Source organism: Arachis hypogaea, chromosome 16 (genome assembly GCF_003086295.3).
Source record: "Arachis hypogaea cultivar Tifrunner chromosome 16, arahy.Tifrunner.gnm2.J5K5, whole genome shotgun sequence".
Taxonomy (NCBI): Eukaryota; Viridiplantae; Streptophyta; class Magnoliopsida; order Fabales; family Fabaceae; genus Arachis; species Arachis hypogaea.
In genome coordinates, this window is record NC_092051.1 from 123,505,936 (window position 1) to 123,522,256 (window position 16,321).

The 16,321-nt window shown below is 34.9% G+C and overlaps 1 protein-coding gene across 2 annotated transcripts; it reads left to right on the top strand.

The window, feature by feature from the left end:
- Positions 1-4,175: 4,175 nt before the first annotated feature.
- On the top strand, positions 4,176-12,953 carry LOC112754840 (uncharacterized). Of its 2 annotated transcripts, none has more exons than XM_025802625.3 (11): positions 4,176-4,517; positions 5,496-6,144; positions 6,807-6,984; positions 7,086-7,314; positions 7,911-8,050; positions 8,302-8,591; positions 9,041-9,253; positions 9,364-9,855; positions 10,356-11,036; positions 11,159-11,701; positions 12,003-12,953. In XM_025802625.3, exons 2-11 carry the CDS (start codon positions 5,869-5,871, stop codon positions 12,225-12,227), a joined length of 3,267 nt encoding a protein of 1,088 aa, XP_025658410.1. In that variant the 5' UTR covers positions 4,176-4,517; positions 5,496-5,868; the 3' UTR covers positions 12,228-12,953. The 2 variants fall into 2 exon arrangements, with proteins under 2 accessions (XP_025658410.1, XP_025658411.1); XM_025802626.3 differs by having other exon boundaries at positions 4,400-4,517; positions 5,502-6,144.
- The last annotated feature ends 3,368 nt before the right edge of the window (positions 12,954-16,321 follow it).

Below are 16,321 nucleotides of genomic sequence, written 5' to 3' on the forward strand. Positions count from 1 at the left end.
GTTTTTAATACGCAAGATTAGAAATGTGAATATAATATTAAATTAGGATAGGGCTCATTGAAATGAGAATTTTGACACTAATTTCGAAGATATCGGCCTAAGATTGGACCGAGCAGACCGAACTGATTGAACCGGGCCCAAACCGGGCCGTGGGCCCAACCGGGCAGCCCTTTAAGTAAACCCACATCCTTCTTCTCCCCATTTTGGTAGCGTTGAAGAACAACAGGGGAGAGGAAAGAAAGAAACGCCGAACCCTATGGTGAATCCCAACCCCTGTAACTCCTCTGTCCGAGCTCCGATCGCCGCACCGTTTGGGGCCACGCGACCACCGCGTCGAGCTCTACGTTTCTACCAGAACATTTTCATAGGTAACTCGTTCTTTTATTCTCAGCCTCTTCTTCCCTAATTTTTGGGAAATTGAGTGGAGGTATTAAATTTCTTTGCTCTTTGATGTTTTAGGATCCAATTAGCTTGAGAAAAACGTTCACTCTTGCTTATGTAAAGCTTGGATAAGGTGAGGATATAATAACTCTATCTAAATATTTTGAATTTGTGATTTGGGAATTAAATTGGGTATATATGTGTTACGAATGTGTATTATGTTGAGAATAAATAATTGGACCTTGAAATTGTGAATATTGGAACTTGGAGGAACCTGAGCCTAGAGTTTATTGAGTTTTGAGGGGTTGCCTTGGTTTTAATTAAATTGCTTTGGTCGCAACGTGGGAATCGGCCAAGGTATGATTTAGGTTTCTTGCATTTAATATATAAGGTTCTGTGAAAACTTAGGTTAGATGATCATAGGATAAGTTGAAATGTATGTGTATGTATATAATGTTTAGTATCTTGACAATGGAAATATTTGATTTGGCTTGTTGGATAATTGAAGATTTGATGAATTATTGTGGTTTGATGTTTGTTGGTTGGGTGGTAATGTTTGACGGATTGTAGGAAAAAGAATGTGTATTATTGTTGATTCAAGTAATAAATTGTTGTGGTGGTTATTTGATGATGAAGAAGAATTTGTTAAGTTGAGAATTGTAGGTATGTTGATGAATGGTAATTGAGATTTTGAATGAAATGAGTTTTATGAGGTTTGTTGCACTTTGGTTATGGACTGAACTTCGGCAGGCTATAACTTAGTTTCCGGAATCCCAAATTGATTTCAACCTGTTTTTAATGAAAAATTGGGTTCATGAAGTTTATGCCGTTTGAAGAACGGAAGGAAAACGATTTAAAACGATAGAGTTATGCCCATCGGAAGTTTGGATGAAATATAAGTGATTATGTAGCTGAATTTTCATGGGTTGCAGCTCTCTGGTTGATCTGCTGTTGTTTTTTAAAAAAACATACGTCCATGCGTACACGTGGAATGAAAATTTTGGTTGCGCCCAAGTAGCCTTATGTGTACGCGTGATGGACCAGCAAGCTTGTCCACGCGTACGCGTGACCCACGCGTACGGGTGACATGGGGTACCCACCTACACGTACGCGTGACAAGGGGACGTGCGCGCGCGAGCTGCATTTGTACATTCACATGCGTGACCCCTATTTTAGCAAACATGATTTTCAACGTTTTAAACTGTATTTCAAATCTCTAAACTTCTGTTTTCATTCCTTTAGTCATTAATAACAATATTAAACCTGATATTCGGATGGAGTTAGGAAATAGGGTTAACTTGGAGATGAAGTAAAGCTGAAAAGTGATGAAATGACTATGAAATGTTATGGATGATCATGTATGACACTCGACTTGATAATCAAATGAATGATCATGTGTGATACTTGGCTTGAATGATTAAATGATCTGAGATACGAGATTCCCTGGGTAAAGTACCGTGGCTTGCCACCACGTGTACCAGGTGAAAAACTCGATACTCTGTTGACCTTATGACGTAAGGGTGACCGGGTACTTATAAATTCCCAAGAATGTTAACCCCCATTGAGCAATATTGATTATTTGAGAAAAATCCATGCATAGATTCTTGGGGATGCACGTCGAGGGACAGTCTAAGGTTTTCGAACTTGTCGGGTTGGCTGGATAACCGACAGATGAGCCTCATCAGCCATAGGACAGGCATGCATCATATGCATACTACTTGAATTACTTGTTTGTGTATTAACTGGGTGTGCCTAAGTGTACTTGCTATGCTAAATGTATATCTGTTACCTGCAGTATTTGTAACCTTCTTGTGCTTGCCTTTATCTGTTTATTTGTCTGTGAAATGCTGACGGAGATGGAGGTATGGAGGAATGATAGTATGAGACTTAGATTTAAGGTTAAGTTAAGTTAGGCTTAGATACTCTTAGAAAACCACATATTATGGCTTCTGTTTAATACTTGAAGCTCTATAATCTGAGTGTCGGCGTTCTAGGATTTCTTCTGGCATTCCCAAGACTTTATATCTTATGTGTGTGACACCTTTTCCATACTGAGAACCTTCGGTTCTCATTCCATACTATGTTGTTGTTTTTCAGATGCAGGTCGAGAGGCATCTCATTAGGCGTCTGGACACCTGAAGCGAAGTGGTTACTAGGTTATTTTGTTGTACAGTGATGTATATATATGTACTTAGCTTTCTTTCCGCATAACTTATTCTTTTTTATCCTCTTAGAGGTTTATGGAGAGGCAGGATGTTGTTTATGTACATTTGGGTTTTTGGATAAGTATATATATATGTGTGTGTAAATATTCTCCGGCCAGCCTTGACTTCACGAGCTGAGTTAGGAACTTGTTATTTTGTATCTTTGGCACTCTATTCCTACTTTTATAATCTTATGTTTGATGGTTATAGCTTTCTTAGCACGCAAGTTAACTTGTTTCTTGAGCGTTGCACTTTTATTTCACGAATTTTATTTCCCTTATTCTTCAAGGCTCCTAGTATATTACAATCTTTCTGCTATTACATATCCACATTTTATTTTAGAGGTCGTAATACCACACCACTTCTGTTTTACGACTTAAGCGTAAAGTTCAGTGTGGTAGGGTGTTATATATTTAAACTTTGAGAAATAATATATTTAAAGTTTAAATTACATATTGTATAAATATAGTTAGTCTTTTTATATTGTATAACTATCTGTTACTTCTGACTCTGAAAAAAATTCAAGTTTTAACTCCTATGCCACTTTAGAAGGCTATACTTTATATTAACTTTTTCAACATCAAATGTCTCGGTAATAATTTTTTAAATGCTAATGAGTCAAAAAATGATTTTTAATGAATTTTTAGAAATCGTTTATTGTTCCGTTTTAAATTTATAAGTTTATAATAATATAGATTTTCTGGAATTTGAACTAAAACACAAAATTGAATTTTTATTCTTATTCGTTTTGATTTTTTTGATATTTTTTTTGAATCTAAGTGGGGATATTTTTTTATTGACATTTATGTTTTAAAGTTAATATAGAATAAATAAACAATTAACTTAAAATAGTAAATGTCAATAATCTGTATCAGTACTAAATCGAATTACACTAAATCGAATTAAACTGATTCGATTTATTATATATAAGTTGTTTAATAGTAAATCGAATCAACTAGGTTCGATTTACTACTCATAAGTTATATTTCGAATATCAATTCTTGGTAATTTAAATAAAATAATTTTAACTTACTAATAATTTTACTAATTCGATTCAAATTGATTCAATTTAGTACATGAATGTGTAATTCAATTTACATAAATATATGCATAAAAATATTTACGTAATATTTTTATTTTGAGATTATTAAATAATATTGATGGCTTTTTGGTTTATTTAAAAATTTTATTCTAATTTTAAATATTATTTGTTTTTAGAGAGTAGAACTGGGAATGAAACTGGAACGGAGCCTTATATAATTAACGGAGCCTTGTAATTACTGTCGATCTATTTACCGTGTGTATACCGTGGTTATGAATCCATGATTAGTTTATCCTTGGATCTTTGTGACCACGTGGCAAATTCTGGAAGTGCCATGTGTTGTATGGTCTCACACTTGTTTTGCGGAGAAACACGGGCTGTGGTCGAAGCGACAACTCAGACCTACTCTTCGTTGGAATGACCAATGACCACTCTTTCTCTCTCCTCTCGTGGTCGCCGAGTCAGGGGCGTTTCAGTCCAAGCACTCATTTATCCGAAACCCCGAAATTACCCTCCACTTAAAACTTAAAAGGTAGTTTCGTCACTCAAGACTGTTTCTTTTTCTCGCCTTTTCCGTTTCTCTCGCTTTCCAAAAATTTCCCAATTTTCAGTTTGAAAAACCAATGCAATATCATATTAAACCTTTTTTTTTTTAAATTTCATTCGGAGAAAACAAAATATAATTTTATTTTTATTAAGCCATTTTTATGCTTTGGCTAAAGGGTATATTCTGAGTTTCGATACTCTTTTTGTTACACCAAAAAATCGCCATTCCTCTCTTTTCTATAAACTGGTTTTTCTCTTCTCCTCTCTGCTTAACTCTTTCTTCTCAAGAACAACTTCACGATCTTTTCTCACTGTTTTGCGTTCAATTTCCAACACGCTACGAGGTTAGTTGACACATTTGTTCCCCCATTTTTGTTAGATCAGTTTTTACCCTTTGCTTGTAGTTTTGTTTTCATTTGATTCGGTTTCTTTGTTCAACTCTCTTAAAATTTTCGTTTTTTTTTTTTCCTGTGAGAAGTTTTCATCTAGGGTTGGCGATCTAGCTGAAATTTCTTTCTTTTTTTTTTTTTGGGCTCGGTGATACGATGCTGTTGTTTGTTCTGTTTCTGAGCCCTTTGATTCAATTTTGTCGAGTTTGCCTTTTTCGTTTTCTTACTTGTGTTGGTGGAACTGTGTAAGTTTTTAATTGTTTCCAACATTGTGTTTTCTCTTGATTCTGTTGTCATTTCACGATTCAATTCTTTTACTAATCGTTGAGGTTAAGAAAAGTATTTATTGAAGTAGAAGAATCACCAAGGAATGAGTTATCATTTGCACAGATCAAATAGGAAACCTGTCAGATGTAATTGGTTTCATAATCTCATTTGACTTCTATTCCTTCATTTTGTTTGCTTTCCAACTTTTGCATACCAAATGTTTGTTCTTTTTCCTGCACCAAAGGGTTGCAACAATGCCTTTGTTTTTTTTGGATTATGATTACACGAAGAATAGAATAGATGATTAGCCATGTGAATTACTAAATCAGTGGATCTTGCATTCTCACCGTTTCAACTCTAAATTCCGGCTAGAGGAGTTCATTTTGATCTTGTTATAGTTTATATGGATAGTACATTACTTTGTGATCTTGTTTTGGTGATATATTTATAGTACATTTTGCTTTGTGCCTCCTTTTTCTTCTTTCCTCCAAAGGATCACTTTAGTGGCTTCAATTTTAAGACTTCTTTGAGTTTTGATCTGCTGATTCTTACAAGCTTGTATGATTTCAGTTGTATCTTCCGTGCATGTTTGTGTGCCTGGGTATTATTATTTTCCCCTGAGTGGTTTGTATACCAAATAAATGAACTTATCATTTTTGCTTTCAGTGGTAGATTTCCCTGTGATCATTGAAATGCGCTGATATTTGTCGATGGCTGCTACATAAAGTTCATGACAATGATAATCTTGGTGGTAGATTAGCGAAGAGTTGGTGCCAATTGTAACTGGACGTTGATGTTTTGGATTTCCATATCAAATTACCATGGATTAGTAAAAATCAAGTTATAGACTCAAGGCCAGTGTTATCTTTTACGGGGATTCAAGTGTAGTCTGGTTTGTAGAGCACAAGTTGTTACTTAGAATCTGGCCTTTGACATTATATGAGTAGGGGAACAAAACAGCTGAGCCATTGAGTCATCTTTCAAGCCTATAAAATATTGTGACACAGCTAATATATCATCGGTTCCCCATCCTCAAATAATGGAAATAGCTGTTTCTCCACAAACACAGAAGCAGAATTTGCCAACAGGTGGTCGCAAAACTTCAGCTGCCGGATCCCAGAAAGATCTCTGGTTTGTTGTGCGAGAAGGATCGGTAAATGAATTAGAGACGGTCTTGACATTATTGAAGAAGAGTGGGGGTAATATCAATGTGAGGAACTCCTTTGGGCTGACTCCTCTTCATCTTGCAATTTGGAGAAATCACATTCCCATTGTCAGGAGGCTTCTTGCAGCTGGTGCAGATCCTGATGCTCGAGTATGATGACTTTCTGTGACTTTCTGTTTTCTGAATTTTTTGTTTACGCTCTTTTCTGGTTGGTTTCAGTGGCATCTCTTTATGTTTAGTTCCCGGGAGAGTTAATTGCTTTTTAATTATAAAGTCTTTTAAGGAATGAAACGTCTGCAAAAGATATTCTCTATTGTTATAGAAATTGTTTATTATTTCTTGGTGAATTGTTTTTATCAATGTTTCAAGATGTGACTTAATTAACACTCATATAATCACAATGTTCCAATAAGTTCCCAATGTTTGCCACCAATTTTGCTATGAGCTAGCAATCTTGCCACTTGGATTCAAATTTCAAAAAGCTTGATGTTGCAATGTTTAAGAAAACTATGTTTAACTCACATCCAATCTCTGTTTCTCATGGCTAGCCTCTTGAAATTAAAAAATGATCTCAGGTGCATTTGTGTCAGGTCAGCATTTCTTTTTTCTGACAAAAGTGACTTTGTTCCTTTTTGCTTAAAAGTTTAATATAGAAAATTTTCATCACTTCAGATTTTAATTTATAATTTTCGTCCAATTTGAGAAATAATTTCCATTTCATGATATCTGCAGAGTTGAGCAGTTTTTAATTGGATTGCCCCTTGTGCTTTTGGTTCTTCAAATCCATCAATTCTGAACCCTTCCATTTTCAGGATGGCGAATCAGGATGGGGTAGCCTTCATAGGGCTCTACATTTTGGTCATCTTGCTGTGGCAAGTGTCCTTCTACAGCATGGTGCTTCTATTACATTGGAGGATTCAAGATCTCGAGTACCTGTAGATCTTCTATCTGGTCCTGTGTTACAGGTTTCTGGAAATGATCGCAAGTCAGGTATAAATTCACATGCTTTGACTCCTTTGTTAAGATAGCATTGTTGTTGCCAATAGACATTTGTCATTGAGGATAAAACTTGATTTTTGGTTCATCTTTAGTGGCTACTGAGGTCTTTAGTTGGGGAAGCGGTGCAAATTATCAGCTTGGAACTGGAAATGCCCACATTCAAAAGTTACCTTGCAAAGTTGATTCACTTAATGGTTCATTCATAAAGCTGATCTCTGCAGCAAAGTTCCACAGTGTGGCACTTACTGCGCGTGGAGAAGTTTATACTTGGGGATTTGGAAGGGGGGGCCGTCTAGGGCACCCTGATTTTGACATACACAGGTATATGGTCTGCTTCTAATAAGCCTGATGATGCTTTCTGTAAGTGTTGGTATTGCCGTGAATAGATAATTTCCTTGGTTATTATTAAGATTGAATATGGGGGTAATTTACATTGAGTAGGTTCTCTATTAGTAATGTACACCTTGGACTCTTTTTTTTTTTGTCCTTTTTCCTTCTCTTGATTAAATGTCAATTTGGCTCCTTAAATGCTCCTTACTTTCTAGGTGTTAAAGAAGTTCATGGTTAAGCATTGCTGGGTTGGGATGTAGGACTTCCTTTTTGGAATATAAAGTTGTTTGGCCTCAAATCATACACAATTATGCTTCAAGTTTTTGTTGAGGATTTGAATTATTTTCTTGTTCCTGTTCTAAAACAAATTAAAATGCTGATGCTTATTAATTTATCACACAAATTTCCCAGCAAGAGCAAGTGAGAATTTACTTTGATCGGCTTGCTTGCTAATCCGATTTAGCAATAGTCACAAAATCAATTTTTTTTTTGTTGGAACTTTTCTAGGTGAGGCAGGTTACCACTGTTACCTGTTTATGCTTTTGGACTATATTCAATCAGATTTCATATTGCTATCCTGATTGCAGTGGTCAAGCTGCTGTCATCACTCCCCGCCAGGTGACTACTGGTCTGGGTTCCCGCAGAGTGATGGCAATCGCTGCAGCTAAGCATCATACTGTTATTGCTACTGAGGGTGGGGAAGTGTTCACTTGGGGATCCAATAGAGGTAAAAGTTGACGGAACTTGTGTCCATATCAACTGTGGGTCTTGTTACTGCAAATTAATTAAATATATGCAATTAAATCCTTTTCCCTGCATCCCTGCCCTTCCCTTCATTGGCTACAATTGTGAATTGTAATATTCTACACATCACGAGTTACTTGTGAGAGAATTAGGTTGTCTTCTTAGTACTTAATTTTGATGCATTGGAATCAAAATGACGTTAACGTCGGTATTCTCTTGTTTCATTTTGTGCAGAGGGACAGCTGGGATACACTTCTGTTGATACACAACCAACACCTCGGAGAGTGAGTGCTCTAAGGTCAAAAATTGTTGCTGTTGCTGCAGCAAACAAGCACACAGCTGTAGTTTCTGATTTAGGTGAAGTTTTTACCTGGGGTTCAAATAGAGAGGGCCAGCTTGGGTATGGAACCTCAAACTCAGCATCTAATTACACCCCACATGTGGTTGAATCCTTGAAGGGAAAGACTTTAACCAAGGTTTCTGCTGCAAAATATCACACAGTTGTATTAGGATCTGACGGAGAGGTAATTATATTATTCCTTTTTTTTATTTCAAAATTTTCTTACGTAAAGCATTGTATCTGTTACTTATCCTGATTCCTCATCAAGCATCATGTGTTTTACAATTCTTGTTTTTCATCTTGAACGGATTAATTTGTAACTTCCTAAGAATTATTGAAATACAGAGGTGAGGGGGCACTGAAACATGAACAAAGTTATAGCTATGGATGTTTATATTGTTTTTATAGACAATTGAATTAATTAAAAACATTTTGGAATTCTCAGCTTTAGAGCTGATCCAGTTTTGGGCCGGGGAATTAATGTTCTTTCTAAAAACTGTGTTCCAAACTTAAAGTCGGTTTTTTCTTTGTGCATGGATATGGGACTTAAAATTCTTTATCATGGTGGCTTTTATTACGGAATGTGTTTTTCTTTTCATATTTAGGTTTTAATTTCCCCCCTTTTTTTTTCAGGTGTACACTTGGGGTTATCGACTAGTTACTCCAAAACGTGTAGTGATTTCTAGGAACTTGAAAAAGTGTGGGAGCACTCCTTTAAAGTTTCATCGAATGGAACGACTTCAGGTAGTTTCTATAGCTGCGGGAATGGTACACAGCATGGCACTCACAGATGACGGTGCATTATTTTATTGGGTCTCATCTGATCCCAATCTCAGATCCCAACAGGTTTCTATTCATTGAATTTCTCTTCTCCCATCAAATGTTATGGTATTCATGAAACAAGCATGTTTAATAGAACAGTTTTCTTATTTCTTTTCGCTTAAATCTTTTTACAGCTATATTCTATGTGCGGAAGAAATATGGTGAGCATATCTGCTGGAAAGTACTGGACTGCTGCAGTTACGGGTACTGGTGATGTTTACCTGTGGGATGGGAAGAAAAGTAAGGATAAACCACTTGTTGCAACTCGGTTGCATGGTGTAAAGAAGGCTACTTCGGTTTCTGTTGGTGAAACACATTTACTAATAGTGGCTACGCTGTACCATCCTGAATATCCTCTCACTGGTGTTGAGGACTCGCAAAAACCCAAGTTAAATAATAGGGATGATATGGATGAGTTAAATGAAGACATTTTATTTGATGACATGGAATCAAATAATATGGTATCCAGTGTACAAAATGATACTTTTGGGCAGAAATCTGTACCTAGCTTAAAAAGCCTTTGTGAAAAAGTAGCAGCAGAATGTTTAGTGGAGCCACGAAATGCCATACAACTGCTGGAGATTGCCGATTCTCTTGGGGCAGATGAATTGAGAAAGTATTGTGAGGTACTGATCTTATTGCGTTTCAAATTACTAACAAATATAAATGATCAAACATGATGTCTTTCTGAAGTCATAGTTGATGGAACACATAATAATAATGAAACTAAATGCATTTAATGTTTCTTTATCAAAAAATTTAACATGAAATATTTATTGTATCATTGAGTTGGACAGATATGGAAAATATTATCATAAAAAAATGTACTGTGATATTTGAAGTTGACTTTGCTGTTATGCGGGGGTGGATCTAGGTTAGTTTTGTAGGGAGGCCAACAAAACATTAGGTCTTAAGTTTTCACAAAGAGGATGGGCCAAAATTAAAATATTGAGGGGGTGCCAAACTAAAATCACAAATAATTTATATGGAAAATTTGAAGATTGGGAATGACATCTCCCCTCTTTGCTTTAACCAGGCTCTGCCACTGTTGTTATGGTTATCTTGATAACTCCCATGTGGCAAGGTGGGATTATTATACTAAAGTAGTTATTATTTATTGTTTCAGGAGATTGTGATGCGCAACCTTGATTTTATATTCACAGTTTCATCGCATGCTGTGGCAAGCACAGCACCAGATATTCTGGCTAACCTTGAGAGGTTGTTGGACCAGAGATCTTCTGAGCCTTGGACACACCGTCGCCTCCCAACTCCTACTGCAACCTTCCCTGCCATCATCAACAGTGAAGAGGATGATAGTGAGATAGAGTTTCAAAGGACTCGCGATAAACCCATGAAAATGAATGTGTTGAAATTGGAGAAAGATGAAAGAGGAGATTCCTTTCTACAGCCCAAGGATGACCCCAATCTAGAAACCTCCAAGGTAATTCGGGCAATAAGAAAGAAGCTGCAGCAGATTGAGATGCTTGAAGCTAAGCAATCTAGTGGACATTTCCTCGATGACCAGCAGATCTTAAAGATCCAATCCAAGTCTTCCCTCGAGAGCTCGCTTGCAGAACTAGGTATTTCTGTTGAGACTTTGCAAAATAAGGAATCATCTTCTCCGTCACCATCGCCAGAAGGCAAAGGTAGTAAAAAGGGTAAAGTATCCAAAAAACAGAGGAGAAAGAGCAATAAATCAAGTGTTATCCAAGCAGAGGTAGAATCTTTGTATTCTGCAAGTGAAGTGATTACTGAATCTGTGAAGGATTTGTTGGAAGCTGACATCATGGTGGCTCCTAAGTCTAAGGTTTGTTTAATCTTATTCATGTTAGAAACTAGACGTCATTTTTATTTTGTCAACACCTTGATTAGTTTCTGCATAGTGTCTTTCACGTTAGATTTCTGAAAATTAAGTGTTACATTTGATAGGTGGGAGAGGTTGCTGAAGAAACCACAACCGACCAAGGTGCAACTGCAAAAGATCTAGACCTGATAGTGCAGAAGAAAGATGGTATAGAGTTGCTGCAAGGCAAGGGACAAACACCAAAAGTTTCTAAGAAGAAGAATAAGAAGGGTGGGCTATCAATGTTTTTGAGTGGAGCCCTTGATGATGTTCCAGAGGAGGTGAACCCTCCTCCTACACCAATGCCAAGGAACGAGGGTCCTGCATGGGGTGGGGCAAAGTTTACGAAGGGTTCTGCTTCACTTCGTGATATCCAGGATGAACAGAGCAAAATAAAGGGAAACCAGCTATCTATGACTAAATCTAAGGTTGAAGATCTTTCTGATTTTGGCAGTAGCGGAAAAGTGAAGTTGAGTTCATTTCTTCCTTCTAGTCCAATACCTGTTGTCCCTGCTGCCCCAACGCGTGGTTCACATGTATCTGATGCCGACATAAGTACACCTCCGTGGGTTGCTTCAGGAACCCCTCCTCAACTTCGGCCATCATTCAGGGACATCCAAATGCAACAGGTTTGTGAATTAAGGCTTCCCTTTTTGTGCCTCTACTACATTGTCTTTTCTTGTGACTGATCTGTTTGCTCTAAATCATGGGGTAAAAACCTTGTGGCCTAATAACAAATTTAAATTGCACTTTGCTATTTTGTTTAAAAAATATTTAAATATAAATCATATAAATGCAGATATGATTTATGATAGGCATTTTGGTGTTGTGTGATCCATTAGCTTTTATACATTATTATGGTTTGGTACCTTGTTGCATCTCATAGTATATATCCTAGTGTTTGACTGAGGACTTTGCCCTTGAACACAGGGAAAGAAACACCAAAGCGTTTCCCACAGTCCTAAGACTAGCACAGCTGGATTCACCATTGCAACAGGTCAAGGCTCACCATCCGAGTCGACCTTGGTGAGCCGCTGGTTCAAGCCTGAAGTGGACACACCATCCTCAATTCGTTCCATTCAGATTGAAGAAAAGGCCATGAAGGATCTCAAGCGCTTCTACAGTAGTGTGAAGATAGTAAGGAAGCAATCTTAAAGAGTGTCCATCTAATTTATCTCACTAAGATGGCATAGGAGAATGCACTTTCTCGTGCTCTTCCTCTGCTCAGGACCTTGTCATTTTAGCATATATCTTTTCTCACTTCTTAGTCCAGTGTAAATTAGTATGTACAGATAGTTGAACTGTACATTTTTTTAAAATTTTCCCAAATCAGAAGTGTTAGTTTCCATCTTCTTAGCATTTGGGATTGTTCCTTTATTTTTTTTGTCTTCCCTGCTAGCACTGTATATGACTTTAGGATTTCAAATGTACTCATTTCCTAACATGTCTCTGGTGTTGGAGACTGGTCAATAATGGTCCTGAACTTGGTGTCATCTAGTGAATGAACTGAGTTAAGTATTTAGCCAAAGATCAAGAAGTGGTTGCAGATTTTCAAGCTCTACTACCACAAAAGCTCAAGAATGTAATAGAATAAAGGGAACACTGGTTTTCCAAATAAAGGGCTCTCTTTGCTTCCATGAGATCTAATCTTCAACTCTAGTCTTCCCTAGAGGCTATATCATTATATATGTCTACATGTACCTTTCTGGATTTCTCTCATAAAGAAGCTACATTCTAGTGAAGGAACTTTTGGTATGATGCCAAGTCACAAGTATCTACTTATTTAGGGAACTCTTATAATTCACCTTTTAGTTGTTCAAGTCAAGTTAGTGTCATTTGTTAATTAGTTTGTTTCAAATAAAGCTCAGTTATTCATCTTTACTTTTTGCTGCTTTTTTTTTTGCCCCCTTGTTCTTTTCCATTTATATTTTTTAAAATGCCCTGGTTTGATCAAGAAGTATCAATTTTAGACCGGCATGTAAAAGGACTAGAGAAAAGTGCCTGATTGAGAGTATTGTTTAATAATGTAGTTAGTATTGTCACCAAAAGAAAAAATAAGTGAAAATAAGTGATCAGTATAGTAATTGAGCTAGGTAAAAGTCGTAATTCCAAAAATTGCTGCTACTACTACTACTACTAATAAATCAGTGTATTAATATAATTATTTAAAAGTTAATTTACCTTTTTTGAATTATCCAATATGATTATACACTTCTATGTAAGAAATATTAAATAATACTATAATAATAACTAATAAGAAAGGCATATTATTTAAAAAAAAAAATTTACAACCAAACAAAATACTTAATCAAGTTCAACTAAGTTGTTATAACGTGTTTTACATCCAAGTGTCACTTATTATGTGTCTCTTCTTCACACTCCGATTGATGCTTCTCTTTCTTTTCCTCTTCCTTTTTTTTCATCTTTCTCTCGTCACCATTTTTTTCTAATCTTCTTCTTCTTAAAAATTTTGCATAACTTAAAACTCCTCATCTTCTTCTTTAGTTTAATACCACATAATTAATTTAATGATAACAAAACATAACATTTAGTTAAAAATGACACAAATTTTAGGTAAATGACAAAAGAAATATTTAAAGAATCCCAAATTCAAAACCTTAATTCGCTCAACCAACAAAATACATTTAAATATGTTTTAAAACAAAAAAAATATATCAATGCGTTGTGAATGACAAATAAATGGTTAAACCTTATATACCCAACTCGTTCAATGATAAGAAAAGTGCATCATTTAGGAGGGAGGGAGGGAGGGAGAGAGGGAGAGAGAGAGAGAGAGAGAGAGAGAGGAATGGTGCTGCGGCAGTGATGGTTCACGGCTGACAGAGGTGCTGTAGATTGTGAGTGAGTGAGTTAGAGGATGAGAGAGTGAGAGAAGAGAAGGAGGAGGGAGAGTTGTGACACAAGGAAAGATCTATAGTCGAAGAATTGAGGAGGATGAGACTCACCAAGAGTAGTTTGAAAATTTTATGTAATTATTTGGGGTTTGAATAATTTTATTTGCAAAAGTCAATCTTACATGGGTATAAATGGTAATTTTCATCTTTTATGGACATCTATGTTAGTGTTTTTAACTTTCATGAGTAGAAACGGTAGTTTACTCAAAATAAGAAACAAAAGAAAAAATCAAATAAAGAAAAAGAAGAAATACATAATGTTGCAAAGCCACCAAGGAGAGGAGGAGGAAAAGCAAAAATACCGCAGCTACAACAGCAACAAGAAAAGAACAACGATGAGAAGGAAACACGCGAAAAAGAAGAAGGAACGCGAAGTAAAAAAATGTATTCATACTAAAAAGCACGAGACACAAATGTTCCCATTAGTGGGAGTTGGAGTGTGTCTAACACATTCTCACTAATGATATTAGTTTTTGTTGAAATTTAGCCAACTTAATTGAATTTAGTTGTCAACAAAATTTAAATGTATAATAAGACTGTAATATTTAAGAAATAGTAGATTAAACATATATTCAATGCCCTTTTATTTATATTATTTCTAATATATTAGAAAACTTTTAAACATATTTTGTTATTTAAATTTTCTCTTTGCATTCTATACTTTCACTTTTAAAAGATGGGACATTTCACTTACTTTCTTTTTCTCCAAAGGTACACACGGAAAGAATAAGTTATTATAAATTTAATTATATAATTATTATAATAAAAAAATTGAAAAGATTAACCATTAGATAAAAATTATATTCATACTTAATTAAATTAAAAATCATAAATTTAAATTGACTTTTAAATTATACTAATAATTTATTTAATGATTTTACCGAAATTCTAGGCACTAACTATGTATTTTTTTTATCAATTCTTAATTAATACCAATTCGCACCAACATATTTAAAAAGATATTGGTCACCTAAAATTTCTCTATATCACATGGATGATGTTTTAACTTTGTATGGATAAATATGTAAATGATCTAAATAATTGGTATATTATGTAAATTCATACAAATAACTTTTATGTCATTCTTCTAATTTGATGAATTCTATTTCATCTTTTTCCTTAGTTAAGTTGCTGAGAATTAGAAAGATATAGGAGAAAAGAACATTAAAAAAATTTTTGTGTCATAGTTAAAAAATTTTGATGTTATTTTTTGAAAAATTTTGTATAACTCAAAATTCCTCTTCTTCTTTAGTTTAAATGTTTAATACCACACAATTAATTCAGTAGCAGCAAAACCTAACATCTAGTTAGATATGACACGTAAATTTTTGATAAATAACAAAAAAATATTTAAAAAATTATAAGTTCAAAATCTTAACTCACTCAACTAATAAAATATATTCAAATATATTTTAAAATAAAAAATATAATTTGTGTTGTGAATGACACATAAATGACTAAATCTTATATATGAATTCAATACCACCTAACTAGTTTAATGATAAGAAAAGTACATCATTTAGTTAAAAATGACTAGTTAAAAATATTTTATGTAATGGTTACGAATTTTTGGTGTCAAAATTGAGAAACTTCTTGTGTCATGGTTAAAAAGTTTTGGTACTATTTTCTGATATTCATCTTCTTCTTCCTCTTTTACCCTCTTAACAAAAACCTGTGTTACGCTTGAGAAATTTCAGTGTCAAAACTGAGAAACTTTTTCTGTCACGGTTAGAAAATATTCGTGCTATTTTCTAATAAATTCTGCATAACTCAAAATTTCGGCCTCCTCCTTTTCTTCTTCCTTAGTTTAATACCAGACAATCAATTTAGTAATAACAAAATATAACATTTAGTGAGAAATGACACAGAAATTTTTGGTAAATGACATAAAAAATATTTAAAAAATCACAAGTTTAAAACCTTAACTCACTTAGCGATCAAAATACATTCAAATATGTTTCAGAGCAAAAAAATACATTAATTTATGGGTAAAAAACGCATTTAAGTCAAGGAGAGAAGTTTATTACGCATATAAGCCAAACAAGAATCTGATACAAGAATCCGCCAATGCATACTTTAATGTAATTCGAAACAACTTTATTCGAATTACATTCCTTAATAATTCGAATCAATACAGCTCGAATTATTCCCAACCATTGCGTACAAGTAATTCGAATCAACTTAGAACGAATTATAAAAGCATAATTCGAATTGTGTCAATTCGAATTAGTAGGAATACGTGCGTGGGAGGAAGTTCGAATCAAATTGATTGGAATTACTCACATTTCAAATCAAATGGTAATTCGAATTACACATTGTACAATAAGATACTAG

Bases quoted from the DNA above. Each gene is read 5' to 3' on its own strand.
- LOC112754840 (XM_025802625.3), top strand. From the start codon at position 5,869: ATGGAAATAGCTGTTTCTCCACAAACACAGAAGCAGAATTTGCCAACA. The intron at 9,856-10,355 runs GTACTGATCTTA...TTATTGTTTCAG, and splicing joins AATTGAGAAAGTATTGTGAG to GAGATTGTGATGCGCAACCT. The intron at 11,702-12,002 runs GTTTGTGAATTA...CCTTGAACACAG, and splicing joins GGGACATCCAAATGCAACAG to GGAAAGAAACACCAAAGCGT.